Raw genomic sequence first — 22,108 nt, 5'->3', positions numbered from 1 at the left:
TTGCCCCCATTCTGATTTCATTTGTTTTGCGGTTGTTACAGAATATTACACAAGAAAAGGACATTTATTAAAATTCCTTCTTTTTTTATATTTTCTTTATGCATTTTCTCCCTTTTTCTCCCCTTTTTTTAGGGCGTCCAATTGCCCGATTGCGTCATGCTTCCTCTCCACTAATGCCGACCCCGGCTCTGATTGAGGAGAACGAAGCTAACTCACGCCCCCCTCCGACACGTAGGCAGCAGCCATATGCATCTTGTCACCTACACTTGACGAGTGCAATGCAGATCAGCCCTGTGTACGGAGAGACACACCCTGACAGCACTCTTTTCCCGTCTCTGTGCAGGCACCATCAATCAGCCAGCAGAGGTCGTAATTGCATTCATTATGAGAGAGACCCTATCCGGCTTTATGTCCCACCCCTGTATGAACAACAGACCAATCGTTGTTCATGTGGCCCCTTAGCCGGTAGGCAGAGCTGAGCCTCGATACGATGTATTCGAGATCCCAGCTCTGGTGTTCTAGTGTGTGTTTTTAACGCTGTGCCACCTGAGCAGCCAATTCTTTCTTTTTATTTATTTTTTTCATACAATCATATCACAGTTTAGCCCCAACGACTGAATCTAAACACCTTTTATATTGATTGATTGATTGATTACTTTATTGCAGTGTTACAGCAGCAATTTACAATTATCACAAACATCACACAATGACATGACAATGTAGTACAGGAATAAATAAAATGTAAGTAATGTAATGCAAAAATAAGATAAAATCTTAAAAATATAATAATATAAAAAGTAAAAATATAAGACATCTAACACAGTACAAAAGTATAGGTGTAAGCCTGTGTGCAAATTTGCAAATCAAATAGTACCATTTGCAAGGTTTATTGTCTTTCAGGGGTACTATAGGCTCTGCATCCTTCTCTTGCATATATTATTGTAATAATAGTCTTTTACATCCCTGTGGAGGAATAATAGCTCACATTTTCTTTGAGAACTTCTTTTTAGACACACTCCAAGGTTTCCAGGCATGAACTGCACCAAAAGGTCTCTGGTCCCTATATTTAGTAGGTCTGACCCTTGACTGAGCCACTTTGAAACTTAAATTCATTAACTTTCACCTTTTTAGATGTGAAAATTATTCATGCATTTTTACCAAAAATTGCCTAGTTGTCTCCAGTTACCCAATCATATTTCACCTCTACTGCTGCAGACCTCCACTCCTGACCTAGGAGGGTTGTGACTAACACACGTCCCCTCTGACACAAGGCCCCTCTGACACAAGGCGGGTTCATATGGAGATCTGTATCGTGTATGGAGAGTCACGCACAGTTCTCCATTATCTCCTGTGTTTGTGCAGGCGCATCAATCAGCCAGCAGAGGTCGTAATTGCAGCAGTTATGAGGAATCCCGTCCGGCACTCCCAACCTTGGCTGAGCTAGCTGTTGCCTGTATAGGCCGACTAGTAGCAGAGCTGAGATTCGAACTCACGAGTTTTAGATGTCAGCTCTGGTGTGCTAGTGTGTTTTTACCACTGAGCCACCTGAGCGCCCCACGTTTTGTATTTTATTTTATTGTATTTATAAATTTTATTCCCCTATTTCTTTTTTTTTTTTTATTATTATCTATTTTTTCCCACTTTTTTCCCCCAATTTTTATCCCCATTCTAGTCATATCCAATTACCCTGATTATGTCCTCTATACTGGTTCAACCCCTTGCCGCTGACTGAGGACGCCACTCAACCGAATTGCGCCCCCTCCGGCACGCAATCGGTACAGACTTGCATTTTACACCCGCACGAGCCGAGTTCATACACCGAGAGACACTGCGCACGGAGGGTCACACTCCCCTCAATGTTATTCCTCAGCCCTGTGCAGGCGCCATCAGTCAACCAGCAGGGGCCGCAGTTGCACCAGTTATGAGAACCAATGCTCCGACTCTACCCGCTAAACCCATGAACAACAGCCAAACGTTGTTCATACTGCCGCCCAACCCAGTCGGAAAGGTAGAGCTGAGTTTCGATACGACGTGTCTAGAAACCCAACTCTGGTGCACTAGCGTACTTTACCGCTGCGCCACCTGAGCGGCTATTCCCCTATTTCTTACCAAGTTGTTTCATTACATTACATGTTCTTAAGTGGAATCAAATGTACAATTACAGAACATGACCTCAGTAGTTCTTGAGCTTATTAATGCTTTCTGAATTAAATGGCACAAACATCTTCAAACACAGTCCAAAATGTAATGGGAAGCCTTCAAAGCGAAGCACCAGTATGTCGATGCTCATTCTTATGGAGTAGGATGTGTCTACCTGCACATTTCTTACTGCCAGTCGATGTTATATTGATGCATTTGCACTTGTGAGTCTCAGTGCTGCTTTTATAGCATTTTTTCATTTGAATTGCAAACCCTAAATGAGGTTAATCTGCATGTGGAGAGCTTTTTGAGGTCGGTTGCTTTGGAGTGGTCCGGCCACGTTAAACGCCTCGTGCAGTCTGTGTTAAGAATGAATTATGGGTAAATTAAGCAAAGCCGTGAACAGGCGTACGACCATAAAAACAGATTTCTGATGTGAGAGTACACGTGTGTGATGTGCATGTACAGGCGTGAAACAGTTGTGTAAATATATCAATTAAATCAGTGTCAGGTTTCAACAAAGCTTCACAGTTTTTATATCCATACTGTTTAAAAAATGGAATCGGTGCATCACTTCAGATCGAGCACGGCGGCGTATGAAGCAGAGGCCGAGAGAAAGTCTAATAGGGGAGGCGCAACTCTACAGAGACTCTTAATTAATCCATCATGGTGACATCTCCACCGATTCAAAACAGAGCTCCAGCAGATAGAGAAATAGAGGTAGAGGAGGACGTTACTGCAGAGTTAGGAAAGGAGTTAAGCACTAGGTGTGGTGATTTTCAGTTTTTTTCCACGGCAATATTATCTGTGGAAATCCAGACCGCAGGATTTAAGAATATGAAGACGGATGGGCGCATTGCGCAGCAGTCTAATGCATTTACCTGCCACCAGAGACCCTTGACACACTCGATTGTGTTTGAGTGAGGGAAGCCTGAGAAAAGCAGCTCCTGCTGTGTGGTGGAGGCACTGTTGTAAGCGGTGGAGGAACACAAAGAGAGGAGCATGTTCCTCTGTACGAGTTATGCTTCTATGAATAAATCGGCAGCTAAATCAGGCTGGTGTAATGAAGCACCCGGCTGCCTGTATTTGTGGCTTTTGTCCAAACTGTATGGGGACAAGAGGGGTAATGGGCTTTATTTGAATTGGTCTGATGCAATTTTAGATCAAAACATGTAATTCTTCATTTTTATTTTAACAATTACGCTGCGCTATTATAGAATCACTATCTGATTAAATCCCAACCTCTGTGGTGAGTGGAACACAGCTGTTTTGGGCCAGCATGGTGGGTCGGTGGGTAGCACTGTCGCCCCACAGCTCCAGGTCCTAAGTTTGATTTCCAGGCGGAGCAGTTTGGTTTCTTTCTTTGAGTTTTACATTTATGGCATTTAGCAGACTCTCTTATCTTGGCAATTGAGGGTTAAGGGCCTTGCTCTAGTCCAGTACCTTAACCACTGAACTACCACTGCCTTTTGCTTTCTTTCCGTGTCTGCGTGGGTTTCCTCTGGGACCTCCGGTTTCCTCCCACAGTACAAAGCTGTGTAGGTGAGGTGAATTAGAGATACAAAATTGTCCATGACTGTGTTTGATATTAAAAACTTGAACTGATGATTCTTGTGTAACCTGTATTTGCCTGTCCTGTCATGAATAGAACCCAAGTGTAAAGCATTGACCTTAAAATTCTAATAAGTACATAAATATATGACGTGAATACATACTATGTGGTGTGTAGTGATAAACAACAGATCAGTTTTTATTTTAAATGTTTTGTTTAATAATATTGACTTGATTGCAATTTTCCCCTCCAGTGCTTCAAACTTCCAAAGCGGTTTTTGCACGGTGTGGTAAAACGTCATCAGTGTGAATATGAGACGAATCTGCGTTTGTGTGGAATAATCGTCAAATCCTGTGTTACAGCTCCACGTGTATCTGTGTTTATCTGGGTTTTCCTCCCTGTTTCACTTTTAAACTTGTGTTACAGCTCGAGCTTCTGAGAAATTGTGAGAATCAGAATAAGCTTGTCCCAGAGTCTAAACGCTTATTGTTAAAAGAGCTTTACATGGTTTAATGTATTAACATTTAGTTTAACGTAAGAAGGACACAGGAACTCTAAACTTCACTTAATTATTACTGCTCTTCACTAGTGTTTTAGTACAATAAGTCACATTAAGTTTTGTTTACATTAAGTGTTGTTTGTACGGCCTGAGCCACTTTTACCACGTCATATTAAACAGTTCGTCTCATTGAAGGCGCTTTGAAAAGGTCAGACTTGGTCAAAGTTCAATCCGGTGAACTTTGAGTGCCATGGCAAGTGCAAAAATCAGGAGCCCAACGCGGCACACTTTATAGGAAACAGCGGCACTGCTGGCACAAAAACGGTTTTGCCACTTCTCATGTGAATGCATCTTTATTCAGCCATTAGAATATCCGTAGCAGCGGGCATGGCATTAAGAATTAAACAAAAAACAAGCTAGCCCACTATAAAATCCTATTTACCATGATAAAGAAGTATTGGTTAATCATTCAACCCTCGTTAAAACACTGTGTCAGTGATTCACATTTTTCTTTTCTTTATTTTCCTAAAAATTGTTGTTTAAAACCATAAACTGAAGTTTACTTATTATTCAATGTGTTTTTTTTCAGAGATCTGTTCAGACTCATGCTTCTCATATCCTGGTTCATCTTCCTCTACTGCTGCGCTGGTACCAGCGTGTGCAGAAATTCCCGGGGGTCCTCCGTGCAGCCGAGGATTGTGGGATTGTTCCGTTCACACCAAAGTCTCCGGAGTCCCTCTCTACTCAACCAGAAGCTTTTGAAAACCTTCAAGCAGAGCAAGAAAGTCCTGCTCCCTCTCAGGAGCACTTTGTGGGAGGCCCCAGACCCACGCTTAACAAACTTCAAGTAAGCAAAATCTAGCTTATAAACAATCCTAAACGTTTTATTTAAATCGGTTTATATTTTATCTAAACTCTTCGATTCTGTGTTTCTGCATGGCAAAATACAACCACAAATCAGAAAAAGTTGGGACGGCATGGAAAAAGCAAATAATAAAAACGCAGAGCTTCTTACATTTACTTTGACTTTTATTTGATGTCAGACAGGATGAAGCTGAGATATTTCATGTTTTATCTGCTCAACTTCATTTCATTTATTAATAAACATCCATTCCTGCATTTCAGACCTGCAACACATTCCAAAAAAAGTTGGGAGGGTAAAGCATTTATCACTTTGTAATGTTGCCGTTCCTTTTCACCACACGTATAAGACATTTTGGCATCGAGGAGACCAAGTGATTTAGTGTTTCAGCTTTTATTTTGTCTCGTTCTTCCCTGCAAACACGTCTTAAGATGTGCAGCAGTACGGGGGGTCGTCGTGTCACATTTTCCGTTTCAAAATTCTTCACACATTCTCTATTAGGGACAGGTCAGGACTGCAGGCAGGTCGGTCCAGTACCCGTACCCTCTTCTTCCGCAGCCACGCCTTTGTAATGTGTGCAGCAGGTGGTTCTGCATCGTCTTGTTGAAAAATGCTGGACGTCCCTGGAAAAGACGACGTCTTGAAGGCAGCACATGTTGCTCTAAGATCTCAATGTACTTTTCTGTATTAATACTGCATCACAGAGTGTAAATGACCTTTACCAAGGGTACCGACATGCCCCCATACCATGACAGACCCTGGATTTTGGACTTGTAGCTGATAACAGTCTGGATGGTCCTTTTATCTTTGGTCTGGAGCACACAGCGTCCATTTTTTTTCCAAAAAAGACCTGGAATGCTGATTCATCTGACCACAGTACACGTTTCCACTGTGTGATGGTCCATCCTAGATGCCTCAGAGCCCTGAGAAGTTGACGCCGCTTCTGGACGTGGTTAACATAAGGCTTCTTTTTTGCACAGTAAAGTTTTAAGTGGCATTTGTGCATCTAACTCTGTATTGTAGCGCTTGACAAAGGTTTGCCAAATTAATCCTCTGCAGTTCTCAACCTTGTGTCTAAGACCCCATGTAAGGTCGCCTAAATTAGCTCTTCAAATACATTTTTCATTTTAAGATAATTATTTTAATTGGACCTCATCTTATGATTATAATTATAGTGGAATAATAGCAGTGAAATGCACATCTAACGGTACAAGTCCACTTTTATTTTTATGACAAATCAAGTCCCTATTTTGAAGCCCTTGCTTGATAAGCTAAACTGAATATACTTGTTGCCACAGTGGTACAGGTAAATAAGTTAAAAGAACCTGTATGTTATTTGGCTTTCTTTGGTTTAGCTATTAAATGTGTTGTACAAGGTAATACAGCGGTACCTTGAAACTCAGCGTCAGTTGGTTCTGGGACTGGCATGGAGTTTTACAGGCATTGAATTTCAAGGTATTTTTTCCCATAAGGATGTTTGGGAAACCTGTTAATGTGTTCCATGGTTAGGCTTAAGGGTTGTTTTTGACACTTATACACTGAAAATAACACAAATATAATATAAACACACTGAAATAAAAAGCTGAAACGGTGAGGAAAGTCCAGATAAACACAGATACATGTGGAGCTTTCAGACTGGATTTGACGCTTATTCCACACAAATGCAGATTCGTCTCATATTCACACTTTGATGACGTTTTACTGCACCGCTCAAGCCGAGCGCTGAACAGAGCGGCTGTTTATTGTTAATTTCAAATTAAATAAATACATTTTTAAAAAACAAACTGAACAAGCTGGAGTTTAAGGGAAACGTTTAGTTTAAGGGTACAAATTTCTCGACGAAGGGCGTTGCGTTTCAAAGATTTTGAGTTTAGGGGACGTTGAGTTACAAGGTACCAGTGTATTATTACTTTTTCCCCAAAGACGTGCAAGTGAGGTGAACTGGAGATACAAAATTGTCCATGACTGTGTTCGATATAAACTTGTGAACTGATGAATCTTGTGTAATGAGTAACTACCGTTCCTGTCATGAATGTAACCAAAGTGTAAAACATGACGTTAAAATCCTAATAAACAACAAACAAAACAAAAGTTTTGACATCGTTGATGACAATGAAGGCCACTCCATTTGTTCTTGGTCATTCATGACCTGAGTAGTGGATAGTTTGTGCTCATAATTGAAAGTGTCCTAATCCAGACCATGTAAATTCAACAATCCCAAGGATGTTGATGTGTAGACAATCATTTTCCATATTCCAGCGTGCCACAATTCAAACCATTCCAAAGTTCTTATTTTGATTTAGTTTTTGCAGCTTTGAACTCTCTTTTTTTGCTTGTCAGCTCTAGTAACCAGGCATCCAGAAGGTTTGGTCCTTGCTGCGTTATACACACAAGCTGAGCTCTGAGGAATCATCAGCTCTTCTGCAGTTTGCTGCCTTTTGACTTTAGGGTGTCATGTTATGGCTCTATGTCGACAGTCATTCGACTGGAACTTGTTGTGGGGTTGTGAAGAATTAAAAAACTTAAAACGGGGTGGCTAGCCAGAAAAGGTTTAGAATCCCTGCTATATTGTTGCCCGGACAATACAAGGATTTATGATTAAAACGTTTGGGTACTCCCAATAGTGTTTCTATGAATGTTTAAGGTCTTTCAAGTCTTCTTATACCCACTGCCCTTTCAGTCGATTCCAACTCAAGGCAACCATACGGATAGTGTTTCTGTAGAACGTCATGTCTTCTGTTGAGTCTTCAGGCTTCTAAATGCCTTGTTAATTTTTCCTCTAATTGTATTTATCCATCTTATTGCTTGCTGTCCTCTTTCTCTTTTATCTTCAACACTTCCAAGCATTACAGTCTTTTCCAATGACCAGGTCTTTCTAATAATGTGCCCAAAATAAAAGAGCTTTAGTTTGGTTTTCTGAGCTGTGAGTGTGGTTAGGTGAGGATCCATTTGTTTAATTTCTTTGCCATTCAAGGCGTTGTCGTCACCAAGGTCCAAATGCATTGATAGTCTTCCTTACCTGCTTTTTTACTGTCCAGCCTTCACACTTCTGATCTTTGTTTGGGGGACAAATAGTGACATCTCAGGATCTTATCAGTCTTGAGTCTTGATCACTCTTCATTCTTGTTGTGACTGCTGAATCCCTGGCTATTAAAAATTGATCCACGTAAACAAAAGCTGTCCACCACTTCAACATGATCATCAGTGGTAGAGTTAGTGGTCTTTTCTGTTGTCATGACATTTGCCTTTTTATTGATCCCACCTTTTTCCTTACCTTCCTTCAGGTCTTTGTCATTTTCTGTTGTTAGTGCTGTGCCATCCACATGTTGAACGTTATTGATGTTTCCTCCACCAGTATCGAATGCTCCAACATCTTCCTCCAGTCTTTCGTCACTTATTATATGTACAGTGTTCAGGTTGAACAAGATTGCTGACATAATGCAGCCTTGTTTAACTCATTTGCCAGTGTGGAATCAGTCCATTTGTCTATTTACTGTCATAACAGGCTTGTTTATCAGTGTAGAGATGTTCTGGTGTTCCCATCATCCTGTGGACGTTCCATAATTTTGTGTGTTCCACACAGTGGAAAGCTTTGCTGTAGTCAATGAAGCACATGTCATGTTGTCTTATGTCTTTTTATTTTTTGGCTTTTTATTTATAATCCAGTGTTTATCTCTTTATTCATTTATTTTCTAAATCCTGCCTGCACATGTTAAGTCACATTTATTTTTATAGCGCTTTTTACAATGGACATCGTCTCAAAGCAACTTTACAGAATCTTTGTTTGGAGATCATTCTCTGGTCATTCTCCTTATTTTATGACTTATGCCTGAAACCATAAAAGAAATTCTTACATGAGACAACCCAAGAACAGTTTTCACCTCCCTCACAACCATAAAAATAAAAACGTAAAATTGCCCCAGAATATAAAGACAGGATGAAAAAAGCAGACAGATACATAATACTTGTCTTGCTAATAAATGACCATAAGGGAGATAGTTTGCACACCATTTTTAGTGTTCTTTCTTTGGTATGGGGACAATTTTCAGAGAGTTTAGAAGGGAAAAATAAGCTCATGTTAAATAGTAGTCAGTGTACATGTCACATGGCTTGTGATTTTGCTGCTGAGCTGCTGTTGCTCCTAGAAGAAGACAGAAACATAATACCTGACTTGCCATTAAATGACACGTGTGTTAAACATGGCATTAAAATACAAATAAATAAATAGATAGACTCTTTATTTTAAATAAATGTACTGGCTTGTGCTATGAGGGAGATAGTTTGCACATCATTTTTAGTATCCTTTTGTTGGGATGTAAACAGACCTCCCAATCTACCAGCTACCTGGGGGCTTTTTCAGATTTATTGGCATAATTTGGGCATGACTTGAACTGTCACTTCAATATTTGTAGGGTAGTTGTAGCATAGAGGTTAAGGTACTGGACTAGTAATCGAAAGGTCATTGGTTCAAGCCCTGCCACTGTTGGGCTCTTGGGTAAGGCCTTTAACTTTCAATTGCTTAGACAATATTTTGTCACAGTACTGTAAGTCGCTTTGCATTAAAGTGTTTCCAAAATGCTGAGAATGTAAATTTTTATTCTGATGTTATTGATTTCTGTGACTTTTTTTGTTTGATTGATAAAGTCAGCTCCATTTACCATATATAAGCACTTTGTAGTTCTACAATTACTGACTGTAGTCCATCTGTTTCTCTACATAATTTTTTAACCTATTGTCACCCTGTTCTTCAGTGTTCAGGCCCCTTACAGGACCGCCACAGAGCAGGTATTATTTGGGTGGTGGGTCATTCTCAGCACTGCAGTGACACTGACATGGTGGTGGTGTGTTAGTGTGTGTTGTGCTGGTATGAGTGGATCAGACACGGCAGCGCTGCTGGAGTTTTTATGTCAGTGCAGTGCTGAGTGATCCACCACCCAAATAATATCTGCTCTGTGGTGGTCCTGTGGGGGTCCTGACCATTGAAGAACAGAGTGAAAGGGGGAAAGCATGTAGAGAAACAGATGGACTACAGTCAGTAATTGTAGAACTACAAAGTGCTTTTATATGGTAAGTGAAGCTGATAAAATGGACAGTGTGTGTAGAAACAAGGAGGTGGTTTTAATGTTATGGCTGATCGGTGTATGTAGAGATCTTCTGTGTATTCCTTCCATCATTGGTTGATCATTGTTTGGTCAGTCTGTTTGGTCACGTCCACTTCTTCTTTGGTCATTCTCCACTTTTTCATCTTCACTGTCTTTACAGATGTTTTTGTAGTGCTGGCCCTTGTCCTACCTTGTGGCTCTCTGGAATTCACTGCTCAGTTCCTTTTAAGATCTTAATGCTTCTTGATTTTGGCCACTCTTAAATTTTTGCAATCTATTTTTGTATAATCAGTAACCCAGTATTATTTCTTCCTGTTTTTCTTTGAGTTCCATCTGTAGCACCACTGGTTCTCTGTCAGTTTCGCATCTGAAATCGGTTCCTAATGTTTTCCTTAAAGACATGTGATATGTTCTCCAGCTCATTTCCTAAAGGTTAGATATTTCCTCTCAGCTTTACTCTGAATTTGCACATTAGAAGTTTGTGGTCTGTTCCACAATCAGCTCCAGGCCACGTCTTTGCAATTGAGCTCATCCGTCTCTTTTTGCAAACAATCGAGTCTCTTTGGTTTTAGGGAAGCTGAAAGTTTAAGCAATTAAAAAGTTACACAAAATTAAATTAGTTATTCTCCTGCGTCAGTTCTTTTTAATGCTGTGTTGTTCAACCGTATTTCCTTTATTCTGATATCTGACTTTGACATTCCAGTCTTCCGTAACCAGCAGGATATCTTGTTTGCACGGCTTGTCAGTTTCGGTTTGGAAATCGTAAAACTTTTCGTTTTTTTCTTCACTGGCATCTGTTGTTGGGCCGTAAACCTGGAGGACAGTTACCCTGGATGGTTGAGCATGAAATTAAATTAACCTCAGTGAATCATTTCACAGCATCGTATCCAATAATGGACTTGTTTACATCCATGATGATGATTAAAGTCACTTCATTTCTTCTTGGTCGTTCATGACCTGAGTAGTAGACGGTTTGTTCTGCTGATTGAAAGTGTCTTGATCCAGTCCTTGTAAGTCCACCGATCCCAAGGATGTTGACGTATAGGTTGGGTCTGTGAGGGGGAAAAAAAGGTTAAGAACTGCGGGTCCTAATGACTCAATAGCGCTTGAAACTTAATACGACATAAAATAAAAATGTCTTTACTTGGCTACATGTGGAGAAGAAATAAATGTTGAACATTTATTGCTAAGGTTCTATTTAAATCGAGTAAAAAAAATCGAGTCACCGACTGTGAAACGAGTCGTTTCCTGTGTAATATGCAATTTGCTGTGATATTCAAATGTAAGGTTTCGTGTAGCATACGAAATATGAGGAGCAATATGAGGCAGTCCTAACAATCATACAGTAATTGAGTTACTGTAACTTTTCTGTTCTGTAGTGTGCTGACAATATTTGATGTGTGTGTTTACGTATTAAGTGCATTGTCCCTTTGTGAATTCCATTATCAGTGTAAAAGTGTCGCTTCTCTACACACGTGATCATCTCTCTGTAGTCTGTGCTGCATCTCAAAAGAACAAGCCAGTACAGTATTAAGCTCCCGATACTCTGTCTATGTACCACATTGAACGTCAGCTCATTACCATGCATACATTGTCTATGGAGAAGGCATGACTGTACGCTTAATTCTATACATCTATAGAGACTCGTTACAGGGAGCGTTGACTTTCTTTTGTGTCAAAAACAGAGATGGGGACTCGAGTCCAAGTCGCACGTAAGTCGCACACACAGCGACTTCAGACTCGACTCGGACTCGTTTGAAATGACTCAGACTCGACTCGAAAGAAATGACTCCGACTCGACTCGTGACTTGCAAGAAATGACTTGTATACAACAAAAGTCAGCAACATTAGTTACGTGTGACAATTATATTTATATATCTATATGATCCGACATCATTCTGACGGTGTCATTTTCTGCTCTCTAATAATAATAACGCTCCGGCCATTTTAACCCGCAACGCACGCGATGGGTAAACGTTCCAGCTTCCGGCGTAGTGATGAAGCGTCGTTCCCTATCTCACCTTTGGATTTGAATCTCACTTAAAATGGTGGAATACCCTACGTAGTGCACTTTAATGAAACAGCTGGTATGAATGAAATGCTCCTACAGAATTGGTTTAATGATTGGAAGAACCGCTTTCTGAACCAATCAGAGCTTCTGATTGTAATTGTTAGTAAGAAATGCTGTTATTTGTATTTATTCAGTTTGCGTCACACAGATGACGTGGTAATGAAACGCTCGATCGGCTTTCTAACGACTTCCTGTTTTACTTCACAACCGGGAAAAGTTTGGAGGTTTTTAATTATAAGCACATTTACAAAATAACGGATTCTATTCCTAATGGGACACACGCTTATAAATTTAATAGCATCTGGAAGAACATAAGCTAAGGTAAGCAGTGTTATGGATTTTTTTTGCTGTGTTTGGGATTTTGGCCGATGTGCCGTGATTTATCGCGCATTTTTGTTTTGCAATGAAAACAAAACGTTTCAGTTTAAGCTTAAGTTAAGTAAAACGGCTAAATACAGTCGTTAATCTGTTGTCATTTTTTTAATCTGAACTTTTAATTATTTGTTTCTACGCTACATTTCCAATATATGTTTTGTGTAGATTATATTGACTCGTGACTTGACTCTGACTCTAGTCTAAAGACTCGTGACTTGACTCTGACTCTAGTCTAAAAACTCTTGACTTGACTGACTCCAGCCTAAAGACTCGTGACTTGACTCTGACTCTAGTCTAAAGACTCGTGACTTGACTCTGACTCTAGTCTGAAGACTCGTGACTTGACTCTGACTCCAGCCTGAAGACTCGTGACTTGACTCTGACTCTAGTCTAAAGACTCGTGACTTGACTCGGACTCTAGCCTAAAGACTCATGACTTGACTGACTCCAGCCTAAAGACTCGTGACTTGACTCGGACGCTAGTCTAAAGACTCGTGTCTTGACTCGGACTCTTTTTTTTCTTTGACTTGTGAACATCTCTGCTTAAAACCAGTTATTCAGGATTTTACCCATTTAAAAATCACGTTTATGAGATTGTGACGACTTTTTCTGCTTCCATCTCTATCACTTTTATGTGCAGAAACACTTGAGGGAACGAATCCCTCCTCGCTGTGTGCTGCAGAGTCTCTCTTCGCTGCACCGTCGAACCCGTCAGTACCAGATACGATCTCTCTTAGGCAGCCGAGTGCCTTTAGCGTGTCGCTCTGATCACTTTATGACTGTCCGTTTCTCAGCAGCGGCTGTAATGGATTGATTCCCTCCAGTGGGCCGCAAAGACCGGTCACACTCGCACCATCGCATTACTGCAGCTCTCCGGGCCGGTTCTGCTCTCAGAAACACTTCGGAAAGTGTTTAAATAAATTAGCTCGTAAATTCTGAACAAAGTGATTTTATACGGCTCGCTGGCTGTATGATAATGATAATGGGAGGGAGTTCTCTTAATACAAACACTTTATGGCCAAAATTATGTGGACACTCCATGACGGGCTATTTCAAAACCTGGGACAATAATGTGGAGTCTCTTTAGCACCTATAATAGCCTCTATTATCCGGGAAAGGCTTTTTGCAAGATATTAATGCGTCTCTGTGGGAATTAGTTCCCATTAAGTCAAACGACATGTTGTAAAGTCTGACAAAGCTGTACAGGTTGGGGCTCGGTTCAGGCTGCTAGACCTCTAACGTATCAAACCTGCTTTGTGTATAGGAGGACAGTCAGGCTGACACTAAAAAAAGAGACTTGTCCACATAATTGGGAACATTTAATCGTTTTAAGGGTTGTCCACATACTTGGGCAGCACGGTGGCTAAGTGGGTAGCACTGTCGCCTCACAGCAAGAAGGTCCTGGGTTCGATCCCCAGGTGGGGTGATCCGGGTCCTTTCTGTGCGGAGTTTGCATGTTCTCCCCGTGTCTGCGTGGGTTTCCTCCGGGTACTCCGGTTTCCTCCCACAGTCCAAAAACATGCAGCTAGGCTAATTGGAGACACTGAATTGTCCTATATGCACCAAGCTGCTAAAATGCACAAACCAGTGCATTGTAGTGCCGGTCCCCAGCCCGGATAAATAGGGAGGGTTTTGGCATCCGACGTAAAAATTGTGCCAAATCAATGCGGATCACGATCCGCTGAGAGCCGACCCCGCAACCGAACGGGGCAAAGGCCGAGGAAGAAGAAGAAGGTCTCACACTGCTGGATGTGTGTGTGTAGGTCTTGTCCAGTCATGCTGTTTGTCGAAGAAATCGATGTGGCACTGAAGCCCTAAACGTCAGTTTTTCTAAAGTGTAAGGTGGCACGGTGGCACGGCTGGTAGTGTGAGTGACTTGGCAGGTGTGTAATACCCTGTGATTGATTGGCACACAGTCCACTGTAACAATTCTACTTCCTTTTTATTTGAGTCACTGATGATCTATGATCTACCGATTTCACTCACCAGTTTATAATCCTAATGGGAAGATTATTATACTTCTTAAAATGAAACATACCCACTTCCCTCTGAACTCATTTTCTCAGCGTGCCTGAAATCTTCAGCGTTCGCTGTCTAGTTTTCGTTTCCTCTGAGCCTCTGTGTTTATCCAAAAACTCTGGAGCGTTAATGTAGGTGTAACGTTAATGTTTTGAGTCGAGGGAAAGAAGACGGCGAGAGTTTTAGATTTGTTTTATGTGATATCGACACCCAGGGTTCAAACAGTTCAAGCAGTTTTTTTTAATTTGCTTAATAGTGGGCCAACTTGAATTTCCTGCCTCGTGACCCTTGTTTGAGCCCAGCGTTTTAGGTTGAATTGCTAATTAAAGCGGAATAAATCAAGTGCAGTAGAGCTAAGCTGAAGGAAGCGAAGAACGTGAAAACTCCCGTGATCGAGCTTCTTTTGTGTTAGAAACTGCTGGACCCTTTCTGTAATATTCAGTAAGAATTAAGAATGAGGAATCTAGTTTAGAATCTGTTTCAGTTTCAAGGTCCTTTTGTGCAGGCTTTCCTTTACCTCACCCAGTAGCTTTTAAAAAAAGGGTTTAGGTTGGTAAACTACAGTAGACCCTTGACTTACGAATTTAATTGGTTCCGAAAGGCTGTTTTTACTCAGCTGAGTTCCTTCTTCTCTCTCACTCACTGTCCCCTCTGTCTGATACACAGTGACACCTACTGGCAGGAGTAATTATACAACAACGAATAATAATAGATTTGGTCATTTTCTCAGCACTGCGCTTCCTCTGCACCTTTTTTAGGCCATTTTAATATTGACTTTTACATATTATAAAGAAAACACCGTAAAAAACACTGTCAGCTGTCTGAATGTTCACTCACTGTGTATATATTTGTATATATATATGAGAGAGAGAGAGAGAGAGAGAGAGAGACGGTCGGAGTCAACTTGTTCGTGACGTCACGTGTTTTGCGAATTTCGGTTCCGAAATTTGTTCGTACGTTAAGTTGAAAAAGATCGTACGTAACCCAAAATGTTTGTATGGTATGGTTCATAACTCAAGGGTCTACTGTAGTTTGATTCTATTCTCATCTGATTGATTTTGTGTTCATTTAGGTGTTTAAGATCATCATCCTGATGGAAAATCCAACCGTAACCCAGTTTTAACTGCTATTGGTTTACTATTTTTACCAACTTGTTTTTTGGTTTACTATTTTTCATGGGTGTCAGAACTGCTTATTTTTTATGCAGATCCTATTGTCCGTATTTTTTATGACCATTGTTTGTTTTTGTTTCCTTTTAACGTTACTGAACTGTTACACTTGTACAATGACAGTATGGGTATTCGTATAGAAGGGACGTCTGTGTAGTGACCCTAGGCTGCACCGAACAAGTTGGTGGAGAATGCGGGCACAAAAGGTCCTACCCGACGGTGCCCAGCCGACCGGTAGCAGAACCCGGGAGCTCAGAATCTCTGTGCTGGTGTGCTAGTGGATTATCCCACTGCACCACCTGAGCACCCGCGGCCCTTCTTTAATAAGTGAATGTGAAGTACATTTTCCCTGAGTATGCCATCATTTAAAAAAATAGCAATTAAAAAAATAAACACAACAGCTAAAAACTGGTCAGCTTACTCTGACTGGACACACATGATGCTTGTTGTCATGGTAACGTGCAAACTAAGTGGTACTTTACACATGCACATTATTTTAGATGGGATTACTTAACATGTATGTCAACAGAGGTTTTCACTGGATTTATTTTTGCATTTTCTCCCTGATTTAGCATAGTCACTCTGTCCTCCACTGCTTTCTTACTCAGAATGACCTCCACGATCCGTTCCAGTCTGGCTTCAAGGCAGCGCATTCTACGGAAACTGCACTTGTAGCTGTTACTGAGAAGCTTCATGCAGCCAAAGCAGCCAAACTGTCATCGGTCCTCATTCTTCTTGACCTCTCCGCTGCCTTCGACACAGTGAATCACAGCATTCTCTTGTCCACTCTCTCCAACCTTGGAGTAACAGGTTCAGCATGGCAATGGATGGCCTCCTACCTCAAAGGGCGCTCCTACCAAGTGTTATGGAGGGGGAGATGTGATATCGACACCCAGAGTTCAAACAGTTCAAGCAGTTTTTTTTATTTGCTTGATAGTGGGCCAACTTTAATTTCCTGCCTCGCGACCCATGTTTGAGCCCAGCGTTTTAGGTTGAATTGCTAATTAAAGCGGAATAAATCAAGTGCAGTAGAGCTAAGCTGAAGGAAGCGAAAAACGTGAAAACTCCCGTGATCGAGCTTCTTTTGTGTTAGAAACTGCTGGACCCTTTCTGTAATATTCAGTAAGAATTAAGAGTGAGGAATCCAGTTTAGAATCTGTTTCAGTTTCATGGTCCTTTTGTGCAGGCTTTCCTTTACCTCACCCAGTAGCTTTTGAAAAAAGGGTTTAGGTTGGTAAACTACAGTAGACCCTTGACCCATAAGCAATAATGTAAACAGAATTAATCTGTGCCAGACCTTCCAAACCCCCCCCCCTTACCCCTAACCTCTCTAATGTCTTAAATGCTCTTTTTTGTTATAAATACAAGTATATTTTCCCTTAATCTTAAATTATAGAACAGACATTCCTGTAATAAACAATAATAAACAACAATACACAGTAATACTGTACATTAGGGTTGGGCGATAATGCTGATTTTCATACCGTCTTCATAAAATACCGCGGTATACGGTATTACCATGGGGGGGGGGGGGGTGCGGACATCTCTCTCTGTTAGTAATGCGAGCGATCGATTCTATTGAACGGCCCTTTCAAATGAACCGAGTCGCATCTCTGGGAACCGTAATCAGTCATAATAAAAGCTGTTTATTGTCGGAATTCAAATCCGAAATTTGAGTATCGCGAAGAGTGAGCGCGAAACACACACACACAGAGATAATATTATATTGTATAAACTTGCACAAGTGTGTTTTTTTTTGCAAGTTCGGACTTGTCGGTGAATGTAACTGTATTCGGTACACAGATGTTATAGTGACATGCCAGCGTGTTGTGCCACCCCATCTCATGGTTTTGAATGGCAAGATACTAACTGTTAGCTTAGCAAGCAAAACCCGATGGAATCACTGTCTAAGTAGCGTGTTTGAATAACCTGCCTTATAATAAGTCATTGACTTATTACAATCCTCTCTACTGAAGCAGCTTCCTATGTAGGCAGTAAGACAGCAAGGCAGCTCACTAGGTGTTTGAACACACCCTATGCAGAGAGCTCCCTAGCTTTTGTGTTATCACGTCAAACAGTGAGCACCTCCACAACCAATCAGTGAGCTCCAACCACCTACAACTCCCGCCCCTCCCTTATTGTGGATGCGCGCAGGTCTTATAGTCTCCGTTTTCAAGGCAAACCTTAAGCAGAAATTTGGCACTTCACATTTTTTAAATACAGTCACCATTTTTAAATACTGCGGTATACCGTAATACCGTCATACCGCCCAACCCTACTGTACATAAACACACACATCACATTTCAGTACAGTACGTGTGCTGTATCATACACCATAATACATTTCCTTCTTTTATATAAAATGTATCTACCAGAAACAACAATAACTCTCATATTTCTCTATTATTTCCTTCTTTATTTCAGTAGTGTTGTATTATGTAGGTGTAACTGCACGAAAGAAAGAATACTTTACTGAGCCGAATTCCTTCTTCTCTCTCACTCACTGTCCCCTCTGTCTGATACACAGTGACACCTACTGGCAGGAGTAATTATACAACAACAAATGTAATAGATTTGTTCATTTTCTCACCACTACGCTTTCTCTGCACATTCTCTGGGGACATTTTAATATTGAATTTTACAAAATATAAAGAAAACATCGGAAAACACCGTCCTCTGTTCGAATGTACAGTATATATACAGTATTATTATGTAATTATTATGTATGTATTAGGGGTGTAACGCTACACTCTGCTCACGATTCGATTCACGATGCTGAGTTCACGATTCGATTTTCTCACGATTTTTTCTGAAGTGTAAACAGTGCAAAACAATGCACATTTTCTTGTAAATTTTTAAGCAAAAAAAACTTCAGTCCCCTGCAATTAAAGGTAATTACCAAGAACAGAGTACTTTACTGTAACTTTACTAACAGGTTTACCAAATTTAAGTTACTCATCGCCATCTTAAATTGAAAATCAAAGTAATCAAACAAGCTCATTGAGCTGAGCTGAGTCTTTAAACAGATTTTTTTTGTTGCTTAAACTAATTTATTACCAAATTACATGTAAAATGAATTCCTAATGTAAAAAAAAAAACATTGTATTAAATGTTTATTATTTAAATGGCTTTATTTATATACTCAACGTGGAACAGAGTGCCACAACAATAAATTATAAAATACAAAAAAGACCCATCTCAATTAGACAAAAAGGTCTGATTGTGTATATTACTTGTAAATTTGCATCTACAGTGGAACAACACATCAACAAAGTATCACTCAACAAAATATAAATGAAAATGTGCAAAAGAAAAAGCAGCATCCAGGTGACAGTATTTGTAAGTATTTAGTGAAGATTAACATTCAGAAAAACCAAGGAGCTCATCTTTGAGGGGTTGATCCTGTTTCTCCTTTCTGTTATGATCTGCCCTGTTTTAGAAAAGATTCTCTCTGAGGGGACAGATGTTGCTACAGTACACAGTGACATGTATAAGATGTGGGTAGACTGAACACTTGGCCTCCCACCAGCTAAGTGGGTCTGAACTTTACTGTTTCCTTTCACTCATTTTCCTCACCTTTCCAGCGTGTAATGTCTGGCTACGTAAAGCGCCATGTAAAACTTCATCAAGTGCTCTCTCTCACTCCCTCCTGTTTGTGTGCTCACTGTGTGTGTGTGTGTGTGTGTAACCCCTCCCCTCCTGCTCAGTGTAAACACACAAACGCCACCACGCATCTTGACCAATCACGTGCAGCTTTAACAGAAAAAAAAAACGGAAAAAACATTAATCGAGCCGGATCTTGTCGTTCACTTTAAGAGCCGACTCTTAGAGCCGGATTGTTCGCGACCGACCCATCACTAATAAATTACAGTGCAATCGTACAGTCGCGAAGATGTCCACGATTTTTACATTTTTGCATCGTGATGCATTGTGAAACGATGTATCGTTACACTCCGAACCTAATATATATGATGTATCGTTACACTCCGAACCTAATTTATATGATGTATCATTACACCCCTAATATATATATATATATATATATATATATATATATATATATATACAGGGGTTGGACAAAATAACTGAAACACCTGTCATTTTAGTGTGGGAGGTTTCATGGCTAAATTGGTGGTCTGGTGGCCAATCTTCATTAATTGCACATTGCACCAGTAAGAGCAGAGTGTGAAGGTTCAATTAGCAGGGTAAGAGCACAGTTTTGCTCAAAATATTGCAATGCACACAACATTATGTGTGACATACCAGAGTTCAAAAGAGGACAAATTGTTGGTGCACGTCTTGCTGGCGCATCTGTGACCAAGACAGCAAGTCTTTGTGATGTATCAAGAGCCACGGTATCCAGGGTAATGTCAGCATACCACCAAGAAGGACAAACCACATCCAACAGGATTAACTGTGGACGCAAGAGGAAGCTGTCTGAAAGGGATGTTCGGGTGCTAACCCGGATTGTATCCAAAAAACATAAAACCACGGCTGCCCAAATCACGGCAGAATTAAATGTGCACCTCAACTCTCCTGTTTCCACCAGAACTGTCCGTCGGGAGCTCCACAGGGTCAATATACACGGCCGGGCTGCTATAGCCAAACCTTTGGTCACTCGTGCCAATGCCAAACGTCGGTTTCAATGGTGCAAGGAGCGCAAATCTTGGGCTGTGGACAATGTGAAACATGTATTGTTCTCTGATGAGTCCACCTTTACTGTTTTCCCCACATCCGGGAGAGTTACGGTGTGGAGAAGCCCCAAAGAAGCGTACCACCCAGACTGTTGCATGCCCAGAGTGAAGCATGGGGGTGGATCAGTGATGGTTTGGGCTGCCATATCATGGCATTCCCTTGGCCCAATACTTGTGCTAGATGGGCGCGTCACTGCCAAGGACTACCGAACCATTCTGGAGGACCATGTGCATCCAATGGCGGTGCCGTGTATCAGGATGACAATGCACCAATACACACAGCAAGACTGGTGAAAGATTGGTTTGATGAACATGAAAGTGAAGTTGAACATCTCCCATGGCCTGCACAGTCACCAGATCTAAATATTATTGAGCCACTTTGGGGTGTTTTGGAGAAGCGAGTCAGGAAACGTTTTCCTCCACCAGCATCACGTAGTGACCTGGCCACTATCCTGCAAGAAGAATGGCTTAAAATCCCTCTGACCACTGTGCAGGACTTGTATATGTCATTTCCAAGACGAATTGACGCTGTATTGGCCGCAAAAGGAGGCCCTACACCATACTAATAAATTATTGTGGTCTAAAACCAGGTGTTTCAGTTATTTTGTCCAACCCCTGTATATGAGAGAGAGAGAGAGACACGGTCTGAGTCAACTTGTTTGTGACGTCATGTGTTTTGCGAATTTCGGTTCGTAATTCGAAATTTGTTCGTACGTTAAGTTGAAAAGGATCGTTCGTAACCCGAAATGTTTGTATGGTAAACCGTTCGTAACCCAAGGGTCTACTGTAGTTTGATTCTGTTCTCATCTGATTGATTCTGTGTGCATTTACATGGTTAAGATCATTATCCTGCTGGAAAATCCAACCGTAACCCAGTTTTAACTGCTATTGGTTTATTATTTTATTTTAAAATTGAGTAAAAAACGTAAGTAATTCGATTGCTAAAAATCATCTATTCAAATTTTTTGCATTGAGGCATCATTTAATCCACACAACTATATACAGCTCACAGTGTTTCGCACTTTTGCATGAGTTCACGCTAGAGGTGGGCGATATGGCCTTATATCACGATAAAATAATATCACGATATTTTGGGATATTTTTGCGATAACGATATTCACTCGCGATTTATAAGAACACTTTTTATTTAGGTTTATTTTAAAAACACCTTTTGTTTTGCAGACAGAAAATTTAAGGGGTACAAATGTTACTAAAAGTACATTAAATTAAGCATCACTTCCAGTAGGGCTGGGCAATATGGCTAAAAACTCATATCTCCATATGCTTTTGAGAAGTGGTGATATACAATATGATACGATATCATGTAAACTTAAAGTACAATGGCAGGCCACTGCGTGTATTTTACCTTATATTGTTTATAAGTTCCCTTAAAACACAAAACATTGTAGTTTTCATTGCATAATGAAAGCGTGTCTGTCAATTATACAACAACCAATGAAGAGAGAGCTTGAAATTCTGCCCAAAGTCTAAATTCGAAGCTCTGACTGGTTCATACATCTGAATCTCTTGAATCAGAGTTGTTTGCCCACAGAGTCAGCAACACGAATAAATCTTTACCACAGATAAGAGCACAGTTTTCTGATTCGATTCCAATGAATAATTCAT

At 40.7% G+C, this 22,108-nt stretch overlaps 1 protein-coding gene across 1 annotated transcript in view; it reads left to right on the top strand.

The window, feature by feature from the left end:
* The window catches only part of gstcd (glutathione S-transferase, C-terminal domain containing), a 170,735-nt gene that overhangs the window by 3,725 nt on the left and 144,902 nt on the right, over positions 1-22,108 (top strand). Inside the window, exon 3 of the mRNA XM_062995301.1 lies at positions 4,780-5,037. Within this exon, the coding sequence (XP_062851371.1) occupies positions 4,780-5,037 (258 nt within the window). The remainder of the gene's footprint in view (positions 1-4,779; positions 5,038-22,108) is intronic.

This window comes from Trichomycterus rosablanca, chromosome 5 (genome assembly GCF_030014385.1).
Source record: "Trichomycterus rosablanca isolate fTriRos1 chromosome 5, fTriRos1.hap1, whole genome shotgun sequence".
Taxonomy (NCBI): Eukaryota; Metazoa; Chordata; class Actinopteri; order Siluriformes; family Trichomycteridae; genus Trichomycterus; species Trichomycterus rosablanca.
This window is presented reverse-complemented; position numbering and strand designations above follow the sequence as displayed.